This window comes from Bos grunniens, chromosome 6 (genome assembly GCF_055505025.1).
Source record: "Bos grunniens cultivar Pamir isolate PY7600 chromosome 6, Bosgru_T2T1.0, whole genome shotgun sequence".
Classification (NCBI taxonomy): domain Eukaryota; kingdom Metazoa; phylum Chordata; class Mammalia; order Artiodactyla; family Bovidae; genus Bos; species Bos grunniens.
The window spans coordinates 15954441-15979542 of NC_141170.1; the positions used below are offsets into that span (position 1 = coordinate 15954441).

Sequence of the window (25102 nt, forward strand, 5' to 3'; positions counted from 1 at the left end):
GAAGGGAGACTGAATTTCTTAGCCACTGTCAGTCAGTACCTGACCCTCATGTCAGAGTCTGCAGACCTCCAGGGGTTCCAACAATACTCCCAGTCTCTGGTTGGCATGACTGGGACCAAATGGGGAGATGGGAAGTTGCAGTCCAGAAGTTCCTGCCTTCACAGGGTCCTAGATGTTGTTAAAAAACAGCACACTGAAAATGTTACACTTGTCTGCACACACTCTTGGCTTGTTCACGTTTTAAGGTGTATTTTTATTTACAAAGTGAGCGGATGTATAGCATGATGCAGTTACAAACATATTTGGTATCTCTATTTTCATGGAAAAGTATATAAATATATTACAGGAAGTTCTAGATAGTAAACATTAGAAATTGATATAGGGAATGTTTGCTACCTTTTTTTTTTCTATGCCAATATTACTGTCATTTAAAGCTTAAATACTGGCTTCAAGTATCCCCTATAAAATAGCTCTAGTTTTTAAAAAAATACTGGAAAATAATTTTGCTATAAACAAGATTGGTACATGAAAAATAGACTCGATATGTCTATAATCAAATGCTGCCTTATTCATCCCTAAGATCTGCATTATTCAGTTAGTGTTAAAAAAATCTCTGATACTTATCACAGGTTGCAGCAGCTGTAAAAATACAGCAGGTCACCATTATTTACTGTTATTAAGAACGCCCCTCTAAGGTAGAGGAGAATAAGTATAATGAGGTTTTATGGACTTGCTGTCCTGTGACCTTTAAGTAGAGAGCAAAGAAATGGACAGATATCCAGAAGGCTGTTCTTCTCATGTCATTTCAGAGGCTGGGGCTGCTCTTTTTGCTCTTCTTCAGCTTGAAGACGTGTCAGGACATAAAGGATGACTTGATAGCAGAAAATATATTGATCCTAGAACAACAACAAAAAAAGGAGACAGGGAGAGCAGACTTCAGCTGTATAGTATGAATATATGATATATAGCTTCACCAATGTTGGAAGCGATGTTTGAGTAATTTTGAAAATATGGAAAAGCTGTGTTATAAGGTTGAAAGTAAAAGCAGGATACAGAATTGTGCAGTGTCATGAAAATGACAAGAAAGAGAAACCTGACTGACAAAGTGTGGAAGGAAGCAGCCTTGGGGTGGTGGGTGAGTGCTAACTGAAGTTATCTCCGATGGGTGGGCCACCTCTATTTTTTGTGCTTTGGTGATACTTACGGTCCTCTGGTTTCTAACCCTGCACCCTACTCCCCAAACCACGTCTTGTTCTAGCACAGCAGCTGGAGTGGTCCTTTAAGATGGGCATTAACTTATGTCATTCCATACTGACAATCCCGTGATGGCTCCATCTCACTCAGGGGGAAGCCCCAAGCTCTGGCCCCGTCACCTCCCCTCACACCTCCCCTCCTGCTCCCTCTGCCTCAGCCACTGGTTGTGACTACTCTTGAACACAGAAGACAAACTCCTATCATGGACCTCTTCGAAGGCGGTTCTGTCTGCCTGAAAGGTTCTTTCTCCCAGACATCCGTATGACCACCTGCTTCATGTCCTTCACATCTCTGCTCAAGGGGTTACATCCTCAGTGGTACCACTCTATGTAAAGTATCACCCAACCTGCCATGACTCATCTTCTACCCAACTCTTTTTCCTTCTAAAGCACTTACCACTTTCAAATATCTTATAACTTATAGCATAACCGAGTACAGTAAATGGATCTATTATCTGCCTTGCTCATCACCATCCACCAGAAGATCTTTTATTCTGGCAGAAGATCTTTGTTATTCAAGTTATTTACTGACATGCCCCAAGCGCCTAGAAGAGTGCCTGGCATACAGTAGGCACTTAATAAATATCTGCTGAACAAGTGAACTTCTGGGTCTAAAGAACTATTTTTTTATATGTTTTCTTTACCTAAAAAAAAAAAAAAGACTGAATAAGTCTTAATATTTAGGAGACTTAATTTGAATTTAAAAGGTATATGAAAGGAAAGGTGGCAAGTTTTAATTTTAAAAATAGTAAACTTTTGTATTTTTGGGGAGCTAGAGAAATATAAGTTAACAGATATATGGACACAGCTTCCACATCAAACAAAAAAAAAAAGAGAGGAGGAAAAAGAGAGAGAGGAAGAGAAGACCAGATGTATAGTGTGAATATATACTGATATATATAGCTTCACCACTAGTGGAAGTGATGTTTGAGCAACTTTGAAAATATGGGAAAATCGTGTTATAGGGTTGAATGTAAGATGCGGGATACAGAACTGTGCAATGTATTCCCCTCCCACTATAAACAAAAAGGACAGTTGAGCTATGCAGAGTAAACAGACACTCTAAGTCATGTAGTCTCTGGGAAGGACCCATGTCTGCAGGTCAGTGGGTGACATAACCTACCTTTTGACTTTAGGTAAGAGAAATGAAAATGACCAAAGCAGAGGATAAACGAACTCTTTCCCAAGCTAAGAACTCCAGACTCCCTTTATGCCTTCAAGTCAATGCTGCCGAAACCATTCCCTCTCAGGAAAATTCTGTAGCAAGAATATCACCTTCTCTTTTTTAGGTTGGAATTGAAATGCCACTAATTACATGCTATTTTGTCCCACCTCAAATTTTTGCCCCCAATGTGCCATCCTATTCTCTGTAATCTATTCATTGTTGGTATTGCATTTTCTTATTTTTTAAACTAAAAGGCAATATTGAAAAAAAGACAGCCCTAGAAATACTTTTACAAAAATCTTCATCAGAAGGTAGGAGCCGACACTCACCTCTGTCTGAACCATTCCGTGTCTCTGTAGTCTCATGCAGCGCACTAAATCGGAGATGTCGAACTGCCAAAGGAAACAGAGTCTGTATGTTATATAAAAATGATAACTGACTTTGAACCCCAAAGATTCACCAAGGAGTGGCTTATATAGATTTCTTCACCCCGATCTCCCTTCCCTTCTATCAGTCTTGAGAAAGTCTTCCAGACAAAATGAGTTGGTGAACTGACTTTGCCATCATTTGATAATTTTATTTATTATCTTTCTAAGAATTAGGATGTTTATTCTATTAGAAAGTCCCCAATAGGAATTCTCTTTCCTTTGGAACAACTAATTTCTAGTGTCTCCATTAACTATTTTTCCTATATTTTGCTGCTCAGAATAAAATTCCTGATCTTCTTATATCCCCAGTGGAGAAATAGACTGTTTTGTCCTACTTAAATTATCATGAGAGTGTGAAGAGCAAGATAGTATGGTTCTTGGCAAATTCTTTAAGAGATAATGATTAGTTACATATTATGTATAGTAAGATAACATTTTAAGTATGATTTATACTAATTTAGGTTTTAAGTAAGATTATACTCTTATTCGACTTCACTTTCACTTTTCACTTTCATGCATTGGAGAAGGAAATGGCATCCCACTCCAGTGTTCTTGCCTAGAGAATCCCAGGAACGGGGGAGCCTGGTGGGCTGCCGTCTATCGGGTCACACAGAGTCGGACACGACTGAAGCGACTTAGCAGCAGCAGCAGCATACTCTTATTAACTTTGCTTATTTAGTAGTAATTTGAAAAATCAGGAGTAATTGTTTAGACAATTCAGTATCGATTTGCATAATAAAGTATGTGTTTCCCACCTATAGGTAACAATAACAATAACAAAATAATATAAACTTTCATTTCAAAGATACACTTTCTTTGGCACTTCAATATTTCTGTCTCTAAAAGTGTGATAACAACAATGAAGATCTTACACAAATCTAAAGACTATACAGAGTAAAAATGCAATGCCACATAAGGGGCTTTAAATGGATGGTTAAAAAACCCCAGTAAAACAAATATAAGTTTGGAATATTATTTTCTTCTTGATTATGCCCTATGCAGTTTTGAAAGTTTACTAAATTGCAATTCTATGTAGTAAGAAAACTGTCATTCATACAAACTAATAAATAAAAAATTCTGAGATCGCAACACATCCTGTACTCACTTCAAGATCTTGACTGATTAATCCGAGAACCACATCTATGCATATTAGGGTCCCTGAACGTCCAATGCCCGCACTGCAGTGTGTGATGATTGGCCCCGATCTGTGAACATGTCTCATGTAGGAGATAAATGTCAACAAGTCGTCTGGCTGGGAAGGTGTATCATGGTCTGGCCAAGCAGTGAAATTCAGATGAGAAACATGTCGTACCTCTCCGGTCTGAAATTGTACAACAGAATAAGTAGATAAAGGTATACTATGTCATTTACATATAATTAATTCTTATTATTTTGTCCTTTAAAAATTTTGCCTGGTCCATTGGATTAGATCCAAATAAAAATGGAAGAGACAGAGACTCCATCAGACAACACATGGAGGACCTTTATAAAGGAGGTTACCAGATTGCTGTAATGGCAGAAACCCACACAACATTGTAAAGCAATTATCCTCCAATGAAAAATAAAAAAGGTTACTAGATCCACGCTTCAAATATTGGTAAAAACTACTTTTTGGAAACCCTAAAAGCAAATTATGTTTTGTTATGAATAACAACCTTTTTTTTTTTTAAATGACCCATTTTCAAATTCACTCAGGTAAAGGCCACAGTCATTGCAGGGGCTTAAAAGCCCTACAGATGTGGTCCGGCTTCCTCTCACACCTAACCTCTTCCTCCTGGCCACTTTGCTGCAGCACAGGGCCCGCTCTGGTTCTTTAAAAACACTCGGCACAGTCTAGTCTCAGGATCTTGGCACTTGCTCTTTCTGACTGAAACGCTTCCCTCCCCACAACGTCCCTGTGATGTTGACTTTCTCATGGCATCAACATCAGTATCTTCTCATTAGAAATTACTTTCCATGAGGTCAGCAATTTCCTTTGGTTGTATGGTTAACTTCTGAATCCCTAGATTCTATAACAAAGTCTAAGCTCTATAAACGTGTTGTTTAATAAGTCGTTTAAAAAATACCGAACAATTGTGCTAGCATACTGGAGTAGAAGCCTGGTGTGCTGCAGTCCATGAAGTTGCAAAGAGTCGGACACGACTGAGAGACTGAACTGAACTGGAGTGGATCGCGAGCAATTCCCTTCTCCAAGGGATCTTCCCGACCCAGGGATCGAACCTGGGTTTCCCACATTGCAGGCAGGTTCTTTACCATCTGAGGCACCAGGGAAGCCCCCAAGTAATGCGTAGGCTGGTGTAAATGAATACAGAAATATAATCTTTGTAAAATCACAAATTAGAAATCATGAAGGAAATTCTCAGGCTCTGTTTACATGCCACCAACAACACGGAGTCAATAAGCTTTGTTTCTATGAAAATAAAATAATTCTTTAACAAAGTTAAAACTCCAGTCGGAACCTAACACATTATTCAAACCAAGTTAGCATTACTGGGTGGACGAAGGAAAAAATGTGAGGGTGTGTGGAGGTGGGGAAACAGTAGAAGCTTAACCTCAGGTATAACCACTTATCTAATTTAAGATAATTTGTTTAGTGCTTAGGTGGAGCAATCGGAATCACCTGATTAACAAACATTTATGCTACAATTGTCCTTATATTAAAATATGTTGTCTTTGTAGGGGATTATTTTCTATGTGGAGATTTTTTTAAAAAGTTTTATTGAGCCTACTTAGAGGTTTGACCTTTAAAAAAAAAAAGAGTTTCTAGCACATAGTTTTTGAGCTGTTCTGTGCTATCACACCAAGCAAAGGATGATGGTTAATTCTGTAAAAGTCCTGCATTTCCATTTTGATTTGAATACAGTATATACTGGAGGAAGGGCTTCCCTGGTGGTTTAGTGGTAAAGAATCCACCTGCCAATGTGGACATGCGAGTTTGATCCCTGGGTTAGGAAGATCCCCTGGAGAAGGAAATGGCAACCTTCTGCAGTATTCCTGCCTGGGAAATCCCATGGACAGAGGAGTCTGGTGGGCTACAGTCCAGGGGGTTGCACAACAGTTGGACATGATTTAGTCACTAAACAATATACTAGAGGAAACTGGCAGAATTCATGACGAAGGTCACAGTAAAGTTTCTATTAGATTAAAAATAATAGGTGGAATTAGTTCCACTGAAATGGGACTCAAATCATTAGCTTTTATTCAGAGAAAGACACTGATGTAATCATGGAAAGACTGAATGCACGCACCTGAATATCTTCCAGGGTCATTGCCCTTACTACAAAGCCCTTCAGCTGCTGCACTCTCACGAGAGCCAGTCGAAGTCTGTTGCTGACCATGGTTGATTTGCCTAGGACATTAGGCCAATAGCGCTGGCATTTGATTTTTTCCCCTTCTACTTCTTGGGTCATCATGGCTATCACTGAGGAGTTTTGTTCCCAAATCATCTGCCAGAAATCTCCAACAGTTGTGGGGAGAGGTCCTTGGCAGGCGATGTACACAAACTCTTCTCTCCCCACTGGTATCTTGATGAAGCTGGCGTTGATATATCCACCTTCATCTCCAAGAGGCACTCTGGTAGCGTCATCTGTGAATTTCCATCACAATACACAGTCATCTGTATCATGCATTTTTAAAGAGCCTCATAGACTAGATGAGTCAAAGATTGAGACCTTCCTCATAACCACAGATGAAATCACAAACGTATTTTAATATAGGCATCTTTTCAAGGTGTAGTACAATGAAATCATTTTGTATATTTCCCTCATGTTGCAAGTATATTTAAGATGTAACTCAGTGAGTTTCCCCCCAAGTTGGGAAACTACAAAAGTACTTATTACAAATATGATTGGCACAATTAATGCTTATCTAACTATATTCCTTTAAGTAAGCAGCCAAAATAATAAACTAATGCAATAAATAAAAAGGTAGGTTGCTTCATTCTCCAGGCATTGTAATTTCATATAGTCAAAATATAAATTTTCAAAGCAGGCTTCCCAGTGAAAAGTATATATAAGCCATCTTTCTTTTTTAAATTTATTTTTTATTGAAGGATAATTGCTTTACAGAATTTTGCTGTTTTCTGTCAAATCTCAACCTGAATCAGCCATAGGTATACATATATCCCCCCCACCCTGAACTTCCCTCCCATCTCCCTTCCCATCCCACCCCTCTAGGTTGATACATAGCCCCTGTTTGAGTTTTCTGAGCCATACAGCAAATTCCTGTTGGCCATCTATTTTACATATGGTGATGTAAGCTTCCATGTCCCTCTTTCCATGCATCTCACCCTCTCCTCCCCTTTCCCCTTGTCCATAAGTCTGTTCTCTATGTCTGTTTCTCCATCGCTGCCCTGTAAATAAATGCTTCAGTACCATTTTTCTAGATTCTGTATAGATGTGTTAGAATACGGTATTTATCTTTCTCTTTCTGACTCACTTCACTCTGTATAATAGGTTCTAGGTTCATCCACCTCATTAGAACTGACTCAAATGTGTTCCTTTTTATGGCAGAGTAATGTTCCATTAAAAAACCATGGAACGCTTCACGAATTTGCATGTCATCCTTGTGCAGGGGCCATGCTAATCTCTGTATCGTTCCAGTTTTAGTATATGTGCTGCCGAAGTAAGCACTATATAAGTCATCTTATCCAAGAGAATTAATTTGCATGTACTTATACATTGCCAGTAATTTCTATTTTAAATATTCACAAATTTAACTGGTTATTTCTGTGATTGCCAAATTATAACATTTAGTAATAGATTTCAAAATCCTCTGTCAGTTGCCCTTCTATCACTTGACTTCTGTTTCTTGTTCCACAGGAGCAAATACACTCAGTAATTCTTGATTTATGATTTATCCCATTCTGCTTTGAGATACTAGTCTGGCCATTTTTTTATTTGCCTGAAATAATCATCATGTACTTTATGGCAAACCAGGCTCTTTATTCCATTTTTATTTTATTTATTCCATTGAAAAAATCTTGTCTAAGATTCAATTCTTTTTAAAAAAAATTTTTCTTGAAATACATTTGATTTATACGAAATTCAACTCTTAAAGGAGGTTTTTCTAAATGAATTTTGTATCTTCAACCCTGATTGAAAAAATTCAATTGTGTTATTTTTATTGCATGTTTGTCATTATTGGTTCTGTTATTTATCTTTGAAGTTATGACTTCCTGGCAAAGATAAGGTCAATGTGTCATGTGATATAATTCAATATGCCAATATATGTAAACATGACTCATGATTATTATAAGAAGTTGCTAGATGTTAGTATTTTAGTCATATACATATATTCATATATATTTTAAAAAAGTCACATGTTGATTTGTGAAATGGGACGGGTAAAAAGGATCACCAGTCTTTCCATGTGGCATCTGAAACAATTCAAAGGACAATGCAACTTGGCAGTCCCACAGTGGCCACGTGCACATCCGCAGCTGTTATGACCACAGACATTTCTCTGTGCTTAAAATGCAGAATATATAGATCTGACTATGACACATGAACTAAGAAATTGCTTATCCAGAAGCCATTTAATATTTTTAGAAAGACCTTAAATATTCACAAATGTCTGAAGATACATTTAAGATTCCCCTAATCAATTTTCAGAATACACAGAAACTTTTAAAAGAGTTCACACTATATATATAAATTTATTTGTTACTGATGTAAATCTCTGGATGTATGTCTCTGTGTGTGTGCACACTTACGTGAGTGATAAACTAGCATGTAAGTTTTAAACTGGTTTAAATTATAGTAAACATACATTTGATTTGAAACCAAATTGGAACTTACAGGGCAGTATATTTTTATATCGGTTCTTCCTTCTGTTTTCCTTCGTCTGTCCAATTAGACATTGATCCAAAGGTTTTAATTCTTGAAGATTCTGTTAAGCAAAAATAGAAATAAAATTAAATTTGTTGAGATAAGCAGTAATTCATTGTAATGATTGCAAATGCTTTAAATGTACAGGCAGCAAAACTATTGATTAGGGCGAACTTTGTTTAGAAATAGTTATGTCCTGTTAATACAAATCAGCCTAAAATCCCAATACTAAATCAATAAACTGTTGCAAATGATGCATCACATCTATAATGTATTAACTATGAAGTTTAGTGGATGATTAGAATTGATACTTGGCTTTTTAAAAAAACTCTTCATCTTAACATAAGAGGATATTCTTCAAGGAGATTTATCAAGCTCCAAAATGTCTAAAGAGATTCCTTGAAATTAGTCTATTAGGACTCTAATCAGAAAAATTAATTTACTGCTAGAAATGAATGGCAGCCCACTCCAGTATTCTTGCCTGGAAAATCCCATGGACAGAGGAGCCTGGCAGGGTTACAGTTCATGGGGTTGCAAAGAGTCAGACACGACTGAGTGACTGAGCATGCTAGAAATGACAAGATGGTGCTTTTATAGTTGGAGGTTGTAAAGAAGTAGACATTTTCAAATTTTTCAAAATTTCTCTTAACCTTGCATAAAACTTCATCTGAGAAAGAACCACTGTCAGAAGCTCCTTACCTCCAGCTCCTTAGATGGGATTCCTTGATCGAGTAAACCCCGCAACATCCGAATGACTGACTTCAGCTTGGCACCAGTGTATTTCCCGGAGGGAAGCACTTTGATGATGGGGAGTGTGGTGAGTTCCTCATTTGTCAGAAAGGGATGCTCTAAAAAGAAGACACCAGTTAATTGAAAAAAAATCCCCCCAGAACTGATTTAGCCAATAAGAGAACTAATTTGAGCTTATCCTCACCTCATCTGGTTTTTACAAAAGTTGAGAGTATTGAAATTAATAAGGCAATAGAATTAACAGGTAGGCAGGTATCTACAGTCAACAAAGGGAAATCCTAGCCATAGCAAGATCCTTGTACCCAACTTTTAAGGGAACTCCTTGCTGAATGTTCAGTGTTCTTAAGGGCTCTTGACTCTCAATTACTTAAAAGTTTCTAAAGGAGTTTAAATTGTTTCTGTTTCTCTGGACTCAAATGGCACTGTTCACTTGATAAAAACGTATTTAGTCCTGTTTTTACTTTGCATTTAAATTGGCTTCCAAGCACATGGAGGAAAAATGAAGAAGGGATGCTCCAGAAATTCCTTATCAGGGAACACTGCCCTGGAAACACTGATTTCTCCTCTCTCTACCCACCCGTGGTACTTGGTGCCACTATCTCTGGCATTTTATAGTTTTCTCCATGCAAATGAAATCCTTAGGGTCTTTAGAAGTTTATCAAATAAGTGATATCAGTGTCTAAGGAAGTGGTATGTGTCTAATTTAGTATCTGCACTGGCTATGGAAACTGCTGATAACAGAAGACAACTGTTATCCGGGAAAAAATGTAGGAGAGACTTCTTGCTATAGTCTGCACAAGTGTAGCTTTAATTACATCAATCAGTTGATAGGAGGATTTTGATGATGCAGCTACTATGCAAGCGACAGTAAATTCCAGGCACTGCAGGGGGATACTTCAATCATACCAAATAGCTGCAAACTTTTACAGGACTGAGTGTGAATGCAACAGGAGCTCAGAGGCTGGAGGGATGAACCTGGGCTATAGGATTCGAGCATTTCCTTTGATACCAACAATCTACCTAAATCAAAAAAGTATTAATTCAACTTGTTTAGTTTCTTTCAACAATGACTTCAAATTACAAAACCATGCTGTTTCATTATATTAGTATAGCATTTCCTTACATGAGAAAAGAGAAGTTTAACACTAGATGGAACTTTATTGCTCTGTTAGCTCAGATTAAAACAAAGAGGCAGTAATAGGACAGACCAATTGATTTTTGCTCTTAAACATTTTCCTGTCTTTGACCTGTTCTTCCTACTTTGCTATAAATAAAACGTGCTCCTTGACTTATTCCAAGATGGCAAAATTTTTATTTTGTGTTTGTGTGTCTATACATCTATTCACATGTTTTATTCCAAGCCACTGACAATTTTATTCTAACAACTGTGTAAAAAATCTGGTCATATAAATGAACGTTGATGTCTGCGTATGTGATTTAATTTTATGTACAGAACCTAATAATGTAGACCTACAGTGAAATAACATCTATATGTTCTGAAAACTGTAATTCTCACTTATTTATTTTATATATTGTTTTTGATTAAAAGTTGCTAATAAATTTCTTGCCTTTATTGGAATCTTCGTGGTCTGTTGTTTCTATTGGCAATTCATCACTCTCCCATGTTATTTCATCATCCTCAGTCTTCTTTTCTTCTGACTTTTGAATTAAGCTATGACAACAAAACACATTTGTATTTTCTTCAGTTCTGTCACCAAAATAAATGTAAATACTATGTCCTTGAACCGCACATTTCCACAATTATTATTGAATTTAGTAATGTTAATAATAATCTATTTAAAAATAGATTATATGATTAAAAAATCCTCAAGTCCATACTTCCTAAAATTTATAGGTAGATATAATTAAACTGAGGTACAGATTTTTTTTTTCTTCAGCTAAGATGGCAAAAGAGATGATTCATTGTACACACATTACATTCAGCCACAACTGAGAAGAGAATTAGTCCATAAGATCAGAGGTCCAGGGTAAAGGACCAAAAGGGACCATTTTGATATGAGCAAGGTGGGTCTTTCCAAGGTGGTCAAGGCAATCAGAATGGCCACAGGTGTTCCAGATCCATCGAGACAAGTTCTAGATAGTAGGCAGGCAGTCCAGCGGTTTGTACCACATCCCTGGCCCCTGGCTTCCCTTGTCTCTGCTTCTGTGGCTTCCGTGGGTGTACACGTTTACTTGGACCTCTGCCTCATCTTTCTTCTTTTGTGCTTCAGACTGCCCATTTGCTGCTTCCTTCACTTCACTCTCATGGCACAGAGGTTTCTCAAAAGATGGTAACTAAGACTGAGAGCCCGATTGCTTAATATAGTTTACATCAGGTGCTTAAATAAACCCCAAGTCTTTGGTTAAAGGAGTCCTCTTGGGGATGGAGAGGTCATGGTTTGTATCCACCCTTCGTTGTGGACCAGGGATTACAATTATGTAAATAAAATGATTCTTTAATTACAGAAGTCCCAACTGATGGACCGTCTTTTGCTACAAAAGGAGGCTAAGAGGACACTCCTATATTTGCTGTTGTTTAGTCACTAAGTCCTGCCCAACTCTTTTGCAACCCCCATGGACTGTAGCCTGCCAGGCTCCTCTGCCCATGGGATTTCCCAGGCAAGAATACTGGAGTGGGTTGCCATTTCCTTCTCCAGGGGATCTTCCCAACTGAAAGATCAAACTTCCATCTCCTTCTTGGAAGGTGGATTCTTTACCACTAAGCCACCAGGGAAGTCCTCAGTATAAAGATACTGTGTGTGTGTGTGTGTGTGTGTATGCACGCACGTGCTCAGTCACGTCTGACTCTTTGTGACCCCATGGACTATAGCCAACTAGGGCTACAGTCCTGTATTTGGGTATTCACTTAATGTAATAAAATTCAGCACAAGTTCTCATTATTCTAGGGGTACACAGCAGAAGCCATCTCCTTGGTAAAATAGGTGGCTAGAAAAGAGAAGCTACGTAGAAGACAACAGTGTTTAGTGATAAGATGAGATGACAAAGGCCAGAGTACACTTTTTCACTTTCTGATGCTCAGGGGAACAAAGCAGAGTACATTTGTCTGATGGCACTGTATACACCATTAAGGAGGACATGTACTAATGCTCCTGAAACATCATAACAGGATAGCAACTATGCTGCTTTTATAGTGGACACTTTCCTCTGCTCCAACTAATTGTATATCGCAATTAACATATAATTTGCAAGCTCTGCATCCATGAGGTCTCTCTTGTCTTCCAGTAAGTTCATGTTGTCTGGAAGGATATGTTTTGCAGCTCCTCCCACCAGGATTGTCCCTTCTTTCTCATTCTTTTGAACAGCTGCTTAGTATTTCATTGTATGCTGCTGCTGCTACTAAGTCGCATCAGTCGTGTCCGACCCTGTGCGACCCCATAGACGGCAGCCCACCAGGTTCCCCCGTCCCTGGGATTCTCCAGGCAAGAACAATGGAGTGGGTTGCCATTTCCTTCTCCAATGCATGAAAATGAAAAGTGAAAGTGAAGTCGCTCAGTTGTGTCCGACTCTATCGACCCAATGGACTGCAGCCTACCAGACTCCTCCATCCATGGGATTTTCCAGGCAAGAGTGGGGACCAATTCTTAGAAATAAAATTGCTAGGTTGAAGGGAATGTATCAGTACTACAGTTCTTTGAACACATGACATCTATCATTATAGGACACACTGTTACTTAGTTTACATTAAGAAAGAAATAATATCAATGACTATAATTTTATAACCCTTCATGATTTCAGAGATGTTAAAATTTCAAAAGTGCTTCCAAGAACTGGGAACATGTTAAAAAAATCTATGTGTTAATAATGTTTTCAGTTGCCACTTGAAGAAGTTATATACTAATTTACTCTTCTTCTCCCTCGCCTGCCAAACAGGGAAAAGCCTATGTCTTACAGATATTGGTAGTTGGCCCAGATATCTGCTAATCCTTTAAGTATAAAACCATGCACTTCTACATTAATAGGGTCACAAAGAGTCGGACACCACTGAAGTGACTTAGCATGCATTAACTTTACTTAGTGAAAAATTCACTGTCAATTTGTATATAACTCCCTTCGACTGCTTGGTTATCATTTAATATGAAGCAAAATTCACATACAATCGCTTTGATGGCCAACAATATATATAATTTTTCCTGATACATCATTTAGTGTTACAAAATAAAAAATCTTACATTAGAAACTGTTTTCAACAGGAAAAACATTTGTGGGGGGTTAAAATGTTTCTTACCTGCTTTGGTTTTATTTTACTTATTTTATTTTCTTACCTGCTATAGTTTTATTAAAGAATGAAATTTATGAGGTGTAGAAAAATAAGTTGCCTATAAATATACCAGGAGAAGATACTATTATCACTGTATCTTCTTGTAGACCCTTCTTGAATTCTTTCTGATGATGAAGAGAATATATTGCTTTTTTTTTGAGCAATGTTATAATAAACACATTGTCACATGTCACTGGAACCACCTTATAACAACATTTTTAAAACATTTAAAATTTTCAACTGTAGTTTCATAATTTACCCAAGTTTCATTTTATAGGAGAAGATAAATTAACTTAAAAATCAACATCTAAATGGAAATCTTCAGAGTGCTTCTAAAAAAAGAATGAAATTGTTATAGATACTTGAAAATTATTTTCTTACCTTTCACTTTTACCTTTTTCTTCACAATGTTCTTCACAGCCATTCATTTTGGTAGACTATGATAAAGAGAAATCAATATCAAAATAGCCTACTATAAAAAAAAACTATCTTATATAATGTTCAGTTTTTTCCTATTAATTATTGCCAATGTTTACTGTTATCGTTCATCCTCATGTTACAAAGACAACATGATAATTATTGCTGGCTCCATTTACCCATCTTCACATTCATTTTGTTTTTTTCATTTCTTACATAGGGGGTATGAATGTACAGAGATAAGGAAAAAGAAAAAGGAAAACCTAAAGTAATGACTGTTTACCTGTGCACTTGTGACATGTTTTTAAATAGTGACCAAAACTATCCTAAAGAGAGAGAAATGCAAGAAGGCAAAGCGGTTGTCTAAGGAGGCTTTACAAATAGCTTAGGAAAGAAGAGAAGTGAAAGGCAAGAGAGAAAAGGAAAGATATAACCAACTGAATGTAGAGTTTGAGAGGATAGCAAGGAGAGATAAGTAGGTGTTCTTAAATGAACAGTACAAAGAAATAGAGGAAAACAATCAAATGGGAAAGACTAGAGATCTCTCAAGAAAACTGGAGACATCAAGGGAACATTTCATGCAAGGATGGGCAAAATAAAGAACAGAAACAGTAAGGACCTAACAGAAGCAGAAGAGATTAAGAAGAGATGTTAAGAATACACAGAAGAACTATACAAAAAAGATCTTAATGACCCAGATAACCACGATGGTGTGGTCACTCACCTACAGCCAGACATCCTGGAGTGTGAAGTCAAGTGGGCTTTAGGAAGCATTACTATGAATAAAGCTAGTGGAGGTGATGGAATTTCAGCTGAGCTATTTAAAATTCTAAAAGATGATGCTGTTTAAGTGCTGTACTCAATACTCAGCAAATCTGGAAAACTCAGCAGTGGCCACAGGACTGGAAAAGATCAGTTTTCATTCTAATCCCAAAGAAGGGCAAAGCCAAAGAACATTCGAACTACTGTACTACTGTACTTATTTCACATGCTAATAAGGTTAGGCTTAAAATCCTTCAAGTGAGGCTTCAGCAGTATGTGAACTGAGCTCTTCCAGATGTACAAGCTGGATTTAGAAAAGGCAAAGAGCCAGAGATCAAATTGCCAACATTTTGGATCACAGCGAAAGCAAGAGAATTCCAGAAAAAAACCTACTTCTGCTTCATTGACTACATGAAAGCCTTTAACTGTGTGGATCAAAACAAACTGTGGAATATTCTTGAAGAGATGGGAATACCAGATCACTTTATCTGTCTCCTGAGAAACCTGTATGTGGGTCAAGAAGCAACAGTTAGAACCAGACATGGAACAACGGACTGGTTCCAAATTGGGAAAGCAGTATGTCAAGGCTGTATACTGCCACCCTGCTTATTTAACTTATACGCAGAGCACATTATGAGAAATGCCAGGATGGATGGATTACAATTAGAATCAAGACTGCCTGGAGAAATATCAACAACTTCAGATATGCAGGTGATACCTGAAACTCCAGTACTTTGGCCACCTCATGTGAAGAGTTGACTCATTGGAAAAGACCCTGATGCTGGGAGGGATTGGGGCCACGAGGAGAAGGGGACGACAGAGGATGAGATGGCTGGATGGCATCACCGACTCGATGGACATGAGTTTGAGTAAACTCTGGGAGTTGGTGATGGACAGGGAGGCCTGGCATGCTGTGATTCATGGGGTCGCAAAGAGTTGGACACGACTAAGCGACTGATCTGAACTGAACTGAACCACTCTAATGGCAAGAAAGTAAAAAGAGGAACCAGAGAGCCTATTGATGAGGGTGAAAGAGGAGTGAAAGCTGACTTGAAACTCAACATTCAAAAAACTAAGAGTTCACTTCATGGCAAAGAGAATGGGAAAGAGTGGAAACAGTGATAGGCTTTATTTTCTTGGGCTCCAAAATCACTGTAGATGGTGACTGAGCCATGAAATTAAAAGATGCTTGTTCCATGGGAGGAAAGCTATGACAAACCTAGGCAGCGTATTAAAAGCAGAAACATCACTTCGCCGGCAAAGGTCTATATAGTCAAAGCTATGTTTTTTCCAGCAGTCATATACGGATGTAAGAGTTGGACCATAAAGAAAGCTAAGTGCCGAAGAACTGATGCTTTCAAACTGTGGTGCTGGAGAAGATTCTTGAGAGTCCTTTGGACTGCAAGGAGATCAAACCAGTCAATCTTAAAGGAAATCAACCCTGAATATTCATTAGAAAGACTGATGCTGAAGTTGAAGCTCCAATACTTTGGCTACCTGATGTGAAGAGCTGACTCACCGGAAAATACCCTGATGCTGGCAAAGATTGAAGGCAGGAGGAGAAGGGGATGACAGAGGATGAGATTGTTGGACAGCATCACTAACTAAATGGACATGGAGTTTGAGCAAACTCTGGGAAGACAGTGGAGGACAGAGGAACCTGGCATGCTGCAGTCCATGCAGTTGCAGAGTCAGACACGACTTAGCAACTGAACAACAGTTTAAAATCTAAAATTTCCAACGTGTTAAATTATTTTGCCCATTTATTAAAAAATATTTTTTAAATTGAAGTACAGTTGATTTACAATGTTGTTTTAGTTTTTGGCGTACAACAAAGTGATTCAGTTATATACATATAAATGTGTATATATCTATAAACACATATAAAACCACTTTTCCATTATAGTTTATTCCATGATACTGAATATAGTTCCTTGTGCTATATAGTAGGTCTTTGTTGTTATATATTCTATATATAAAAGTCAGTATCTGTCCATCTTAAACTCAGTAATCCCAACTCCCAACCCCTTTCTCCTTTGGTAACCATAAGTTCGTTTTCTTTATCTGTGAGTCTGTTTTTATTTTGTAAGTAAGTTCACTTGTATCATACTTCAGATTGCACACATAAGTAATACCACATTTGCCCTTTTAAAGTAAAGGGTGTCTCTCTAGGAAACACAAATTAATTAGTTCATAGTTTAGCTGAGTCCCAGAGACCCAAGTCTTGAAGAAGCATTTTGCTACACTCAGAAAAAGATGCCAAGTGGAATTTTTACATGGTTAATCTTATGTCTCAATCTTCATCAGAACAAATTATCTTAACCGGAAATTGCTTTCACTTCAAGACTCTGCATTATCTGGCTTCTGTCTGCCTCTACATTCCATCTGGTTTTACTCTCGCCTTCCCTAACTAGACTTTAAACTCATGGGCCTTTCTTGAACTCTTCAAAATCACTTATCTTTTTTCACTTTTTCCTTACTAGTGTAAGTGTCTTTATTTTCTGAGGACGTTTCCTACCACCCAGGCTAAACACAGTTCTCCTTGGTTATTCTCTTTTCAAGTATTTTCTTTTCTAAACTTCATAGACTTTATCACAACTTGTAATTACATGTTTATTTGCCCTGTTATAGATATTGTAGAGTTAAAAAGTATCTATAATTAAGTTACTCTGATATCATTTTCAATTGATCTGAGGGAAACACAGAACTTTTATGGAGGAAAAAAAAAAGTAGGTTGTTTTTAATCCACTGACAACTAAAAAAAAAACAAAGCTTCTTAGATCTTATCTGTTTTTAAGAGTTGAAAATTTTAGTCTGGTCTAAAACTTGATTTCCAAGTAAAGTCATTTGGATTTCTTATTCCCCACCATAATCCTGATCTAGGAATCTACCATGTGTGTAATCATTTTGCAAAGTATAAAGCCTTTTATAAGAGTAAAGTGTTATTATCAACATTAAAATAACTAGATAAAGCCCAGTTTGACATACACTATATTGATACTTGTATTAACCGATTTCTCACTAATTTTGCAAAGTTCATCTATATATGGTTTGTGTGTGTGTGCGTGCCTGCTCAGTCGTGTCCGACTGAGTGACCCCATGGACTGTAGCCCTCCAGGCTCCTCTGTCCATGGAATTATCTTGGCAAGAATACTAGAGTAGGTTGGCATTTCCTCCTCCAGTGAATCTTCCTGACCCAGGGATTGAATCTGCATCTCCTGTGTCTCCTGCATTGGCAGGCAGATTCTTTACTCCTGAGCCACGTGCACGTGTACATCTCCCAAACTGACCACTAGACTGCACAAGCAAAAATGGACAGAAGCCCTGACGTCCCTTCTAAACCTGTTATCCCCCAAATAACCCAACAAGTTCAGTTTTGAAACATTAGATGATAATTTACAATAATGCCTATGACTGGCATTCATTCCTTCATTCATAAATAGGACACAGACACTGGCCTGAAGTACTTTACTAAGAGTCACAGTAATCCCCTCCCTTATCTGAGTGGGATTTGTTTCAAAGCCCCCAGTGAATGACGGAAACCGCGGACAGTACTCAACACTGTCTTCTGTTCATGTCTTCCACTCACAAACTGAATGCCTTTTCCATCTTAACTAAGCACTTTCATGCACGGTGGCCATAACATTTGCAGTCTGAAGTGCAACAACAGAACTTGTAGCACAAATTTCTTTTTCCTTCTTCACAATTTCACGGATTTGTTCGTACTACAGATCTAACCTCGGCATATGATTTTTTTCTTCCTTTATGAAGTAGAGAACATTCATCTTTCCACTTAAAGGAAGCACTTATGGCTTCTCTTTGGTGAATTCAAACTGCCAACATCACTACTCTGGCACTTCAGGGCCATTATTAAGTGCAATAAGTTATAGAAACATAAATAAGTTACATTACACACTTCAATGCTGCAATGGTTGTTCCAATAACCAAGATGGCTACTACCTGACTTATGGGCAAAGTGATGATTTGTGTTATGGGTGGGATGGAGCACGCAAAATTTCATCTCACTACTTAAAATGGCATGCAGTTTAAAATTTATGAATTGTTTATTTCTTGAATTTTCCATTTAACATTTTCTAACTGAGGTTGCCTGTGGGTAACTGAGATCTCTTAAAGTGGAACTGTGGATGGGAGACAGGGAGAGACTATTGTAGTCAAGGGTTGTTTTTGTTCAGTCACTAACTGGTGTTCGACTCTTTGTGACCCCATAGACCACAATATGCCAGGCTCCCCTGTCCTTCACTTCATTTCCCAGAGTTTGCTCAAACTCAAGGCCATTGATTCAGTAATGCCATCCAACCATCTCATCATCTGTTTCCCCCTTCTCCTCCTGCCCTCAATGTTTCCCAGCATCAGGGTCTTTTCCAATGAGTCATCTCTTTGCAACAGGTGGCCAAAGTATTGGAGCTTCAGTTTTAGCATCAGTCCTTCCAATGAATATTCAGGGTTGATTTCTTTTGGAATTGACTGGTTTGATCTCCCTGCAGTCGAAGGGACTCTTAAGAATCTTCTCTAGTGCCACAATTTGAAAACATCTTCAGTCTTCAGCCTTCTTTATGGTCCAACTCTCACATCCATACATAACTACTGGAAAAACCATAACTTTGACTATATGGAGCTTTGTCAGTAAAGTAATGTCTCTGTTTTTTAATATGCTGTCTAGAGAGATGTGTCATTATGGCCTTAGTTAAGAGATTTCAGAACATATGTTGCAAGGCATATTTTAAATAGTATTATTAATAAAATATGATTAAAGTCAGTATGATTTAAAATATTCAGAAAGCCTTTTACAAAGAGCTTATTGCTATAATTATTAATAGTACAAAAGAACAGCATCTTACGTAAAAACACTACAGCATGATATATTGTGAGTGATCCAATATTTGTGTAGTCATTTTTTTAAGGTTAGGAAATACATACCAAACAGATAAACACTTCCTTTTATTTACACACATTAATTATTTGTAAGTTTTTAATGAAAATAATCAAGTGTATATAAGACTGTGTGTGGGTGCTACATAGTAAGAATCCAAAGCAGCTTGGTTTTGACAATTTTGAAGATGCTCATTAGGAAGTTTAAAAAGACCTGTGAGGGGAAATTATCCTCAAACAATGAGCAAGATCAGACTCATATAGATACAGTGATGCCTAGTTTGAGCAGGCTTATGTATTATTTTGACTATGCCAAAGCCTTTGACTGTGTGGATCACAACAAACTGTGGAAAATTCTTCAAGAGATGGGAATAACCAGACCACCTGACCTGGCTTCTGAGAAATCGGTATGCAGGTCAAGAAGCAAGTTAGAACTGGACATGGAACAATGAACTGATTCCAAACTGGGAAAGGAGTACATCAAGGCAGTATATTGTCACCCTGCTTATTCAACTTATATGCAGAGTATATTATGTGAAACGCCAGGATGGGTGAAGCACAAGCTGGAATCAAGATTGCCGGGAGAAATAACCTCAGATATGCAGACAATACCACCCTTATGGCAGAAAGAGAAGAGGAACTAAAGAGCCTCTTGATGAAGGTGAAAGAGGAGAATGAAAAAGCTGGCTTAAAACTTAACATTCAAAAAACGAAGATCATGGCACCCAGTTCCATCACTTCATGGCAAACAGATGGAGAAACAACTGCAACTGTGAAAGACTTTATTTTTCTGGGCTCCACAATCACTGCAGATGGTGACTGCAGCCAGGAAATTAAAAGACGCTTGCACCCTGGAAGAAAAGCTATCACAAAGCTAGACAGTGTATTAAAAAGCAGAGACATCACTTTGCCGACAAAGGTCCCTATGGTCAAAGCTGTGGTTTTTCCTGTAGTCATGTATGGATGTGAGAGTTGGACCATAAAGAAGGCTGAGCACTAAAGAATTGATGCTTTCAAACTGTGGTGCTGGAGAAGACTATTGACAGTCCCTTGGACTGCAAGGAGATCAAACCAGCTAATCCTAAAGGAAATCAACCCTGAATATTCACTGGAAGGACTGATGCTGAAGCTCCAATACTCTGGCCACCCGATGCGAAAAGCTGACTCATTGGAAAAGTCCTTAATGCTGGGAAAGATTGAGGGCAGGAAGAGAAGGGGGTAATATAGGACGAGATGGTTGGATGGCATCATCCACTCAATGGACATGAATTTGAGCAAGCTCTGGGAGATGGTGAAGGACAGGAGAGCCTGGCATGCTGCAGTCCATGGGGTTGCAAAGAGTCAGACACGACTGAGAGACTGAACAACAACATATTATTTATCCACTATTTCATGCTCTTTTCTTAGTCAGCTCAATATCCCAGAAAATATGAAGCCTTAGTCTTAAATAAGTTTATCATTACATTTTGAAAATTATTTCTTTCTCTGTCTTTTTCTTCTTTTGGCTTAAGGAAATTTGAATAGTAATACTTTGTCTGGAATGGGATGACTTTTTGTTGGAAACATTCTTTTTTTTAGTATTTTTTTCCAGTATGGTTACAGGATATTGAAAATAATTCCCTGTGCTACACATTAGGACCCTGTTGTTTATTCATTCTAAATGTAACTATTTGGCATAGGATGACTCTCAAATGCAACAAGAAAATGAATCTAAGATGATTCCAACTTTTGAGTTTTATTTTCTTAAAAATTTTAACAAATTTATATATGTTGAATACTAATTCTTGGACAGCTTATTTTTATTAGCTTGGATCCAACTAATCTAATGTATTATGAATGAGCCAGCTGCCCAAATCTATTAAAACATGTCTCAATTGAAATTGCAGGCCGATCACAGCAAAAGCCATGGAATAACTGAAAATATATGTTTTCATGATAATTAAGACCAAGAATTCAAGAAAGACAGAAGAAAACAAGCATTCAAGGATAAAAATCAAATTTCCTACCTAGGTTAGGTATTAACTGGAATGGGATCTTGGAATTACCAACTTTTATTTGGTGCAACAATAATAAAGATACCAAAAAAAAAAAAGATTCAAGATTTTCGGGCACTTTTTTCCTGAATGGAAACCTTCACCAAAAGAGGTTAAATGATTTAAAGGTAAGTTCTTTCTGCAAAATGAGTAAAAGATATCAGTTCTAACTCTGAGTAACTGAGGTTACTAACCAGCCATCAGGATATTATCTGTAATATTTAGAAGGGAAACTGGTAGGCTGGGAGAGGTAAGACCTTATCAGAGAATTCTAACAAGATACAGCATCACAGTGTCTACCTAGGTATTATCCTCACCTCTGTAAAATCTTCAGGTAAAGGTGAACCATCACAGTATGTATCTTGTGCTCTCTCTTCAGATAACTTCTCATTGGCTTTCAATGCACCTGGGCAAGAGAAATGGGCCAAGAGGAATTAAAATGCTCTGTAGAGGCCTTCCAGTATCCTTTAGGGTACTAACTTAACTCATTCTGGTTCATCTACCTGGAACACAGGCATCTCCTGCTGCATTATTTTGGTTTAAAAGATTCTGAGCTTCCTCATCCACAACATCCAGCAAAGACTGGATAACTTCAGCTTCTTGAGGATCATCGTAGTTCTCATCTTCTTGTCCATCAGATTCTTGAAAAACAGTAATCGACATGGGGTTTTACTTTAAAAAATACTGATAGGAGAAAGAGACCATGTGGCACATATAACATGCCAGGTACTTCAAATCTTAAGCATTTACTCCGAAAAAGCATCAACGACAGGGAAAGCATTTTTTACTTCTAGAACTGTTCTGACTCTTAAGACAAAAGGCCACACAAATGCAAATGAATAAACCAAAATCAATGTGTGTGATACAGCTTTTCATGAAATATTAATAATTTAATGTTTTATTTCCCTAAACTAGTCCTAAATTATTAATTTATAAAAGAAACTAAAGAAGGTCAACTAAAGATGTTACAAAGACTATGGATATATAATATATAATAATAGGGCAGTCCAAACATCTTTAAGAAAAAATTTCTGTTATTAGGTAGCTTGTGAGTTGCTGCTTCAAAGAATACAAGAAACATTATCAAATAAAACTGCTCTCTCTTCAAGCAATTAAAAATTGTTTTAATCTTAAGAGGTGAGAATGAATACTGGAAATTTGTACAATAGTATAGCTAATAGTATTAATTTTATGCTATTCTTTTATTTCTTTGAACAACAATCTTTCCTTGTAAAATACAGGAGCATGTAAGGCAAATAAGAAAGGCTACCAATATTTCTTTAAAACTTATTTTAAAGAAATTTCTTTAAAAATTATTAGGGCACTTAGAGTAATTAGATGGCTGATTTGGAAAACTACCTTTGTACAGAATCAGGTTTGCTGATTCCTTCATCTGATAAGTAGAACATTTTCCTTCAGGGTACAAAATTTCAATGATTTCTTCTCCATTAACCTAAAATAAAAAAAAAACAAAGTAAATCATTAGTTCACTATTTTACTAACTTCTGGGATTAGGTAGAGAATGCACATTGGCCCTCCATGTCCTTCTCCCTGTCTTTTTCAGTAGAAAATCCTTCTTCTATCTCCCCACATTGCATCAGCGCTTCCAGGAAATACCAGTGCAATGATACCGGTGCAAAGGGGATGGGCCTTTCCATCATCAAATATGTCTAGAAACACTAGATTAAACAACATTAAACCAAGATTTTTATTTCAAGAATTCTCATAATACTAATATAAACTGTGAGTTGTCAAAAGATAAATGCATCGTGTACTATTTCCTAAACTTACTTGACTACATCTCCTAAACTACATCTCCTGTACATCTCCTAAACTTACTTTATGGGACTTATCTTCCATAGAATTTTTTCAGAAAAGTTAAATAGTACTACTAAACTTAGAAGTTGAGGGAAATGGGAAAAAAGTCAATCTTTTTTTTTTTTAATTTTTATTTTATTTACTTATTTATTTTTATTTTTTTTAATTTTTAAACTTTATAATATTGCATTGGTTTTGCAAAATATCGAAATGAACCCGCCACAGGTATACACGTGTTCCCCATCCGGAATCCTCCTCTCTCCTCCCTCCCCATACCATCCCTCTGGGTCGTCCCAGTGCACCAGCCCCAAGCATCTAGTATTGTGCATCAAACCTGAACTGGCGACTCGTTTCATTTACGATATTATACATGTTTCAATGCCATTCTCCCAAATCATCCCACCCTCTCCCTCTCCCACAGAGTCCAAAAGACTGTTCTATACCTCAGTGTCTCTTCTGCTGTCTTGTATACAGTGTTATTGTTACCATCTTTCTAAATTCCATATATATGCGTTAGTATACTGTATTGGTGTTTTTCTTTCTGGCTTACTTCACTCTGTATAATAGGCTCCAGTTTCATCCACCTCATTAGAACTGATTCAAATGTATTCTTTTTAATGGTTGAGTAATACTCTATTGTGTATATGTACCACAGCTTTCTTATCCATTCGTCTGATGATGGACATCTAGGTTGCTTCCATGTCCTGGCTATTATAGACAGTGCTGCAATGAACATTGGGGTACACGTGTCTCTTTCAATTCTGGTTTCCTCAGTGTGTATGCCCAGCAGTGGGATTGCTGGATCATATGGCAGTTCTATTTCCAGTTTTTTAAGGAATCTCCACACTGTTCTCCATAGTGGCTGTACTAGTTTGCATTCCCACCAACCGTGTAAGAGGGTTCCCTTTTCTCCACACCCTCTCCAGCAATTACTGCTTGTAGACTTTTGGATCGCAGCCATTCTGACTGGCATGAAATGGTACCTCATAGTGGTTTTGATTTGCATTTCTCTGATAATGAGTGATGTTGAGCATCTTTTCTTGTGTTTGTTAGCCATCTGTATGTCTTCTTTGGAGAAATGTCTATTTAGTTCTTTGGCCCATTTTTTGATTGGGTCATTTATTCTTCTGGAATTGAGCTGTAGGAGTTGCTTGTATATTTTTGAGATTAGTTGTTTGTCAGTTGCTTCATTTGCTATTATTTTCTCCCATTCTGAAGGCTGTCTTTTCACCTTGCTTATAGTTTCCTTTGTTGTGCAGAAGCTTTTACGTTTAACTAGGTCCCATTTGTTTATTTTTGCTTTTATTTCCAATATTCTGGGAGGTGGGTCATAGAGGATCCTGCTGTGATGTATGTCGGAGAGTGTTTTGCCTATGTTCTCCTCTAGGAGTTTTATAGTTTCTGGTCTTACGTTTAGATCCTTAATCCATTTTGAGTTTATTTTTGTGTATGATGTTAGAAAGTGTTCTAGTTTTATTC

At 37.4% G+C, this 25102-nt stretch overlaps 1 protein-coding gene and 1 non-coding gene across 31 annotated transcripts in view; both read right to left on the reverse strand.

Annotated features, from left to right (window-relative positions):
- Positions 1-224: 224 nt before the first annotated feature.
- The window catches only part of PTPN13 (protein tyrosine phosphatase non-receptor type 13), a 224006-nt gene continuing 199128 nt past the window's right edge, over positions 225-25102 (reverse strand). For all 30 annotated transcript variants that reach the window (XM_086404911.1, XM_086404897.1, XM_086404916.1 and 27 more), the window contains 11 exons: positions 23165-23258; positions 22309-22446; positions 22123-22211; positions 14085-14140; positions 10993-11096; positions 9374-9522; positions 8645-8735; positions 6095-6432; positions 3952-4167; positions 2748-2810; positions 225-896 (listed from right to left, as the gene is read on the reverse strand). In XM_086404911.1, coding sequence (XP_086261037.1) covers positions 801-896; positions 2748-2810; positions 3952-4167; positions 6095-6432; positions 8645-8735; positions 9374-9522; positions 10993-11096; positions 14085-14140; positions 22123-22211; positions 22309-22446; positions 23165-23258 — 1434 coding nt within the window. In that variant the 3' untranslated portion in view covers positions 225-800. The remainder of the gene's footprint in view (positions 897-2747; positions 2811-3951; positions 4168-6094; positions 6433-8644; positions 8736-9373; positions 9523-10992; positions 11097-14084; positions 14141-22122; positions 22212-22308; positions 22447-23164; positions 23259-25102) is intronic.
- LOC147370341 (U6 spliceosomal RNA) lies at positions 7374-7477 on the reverse strand. The gene has a single exon (XR_015166315.1). It is a non-coding gene; the product is annotated as a U6 spliceosomal RNA (small nuclear RNA).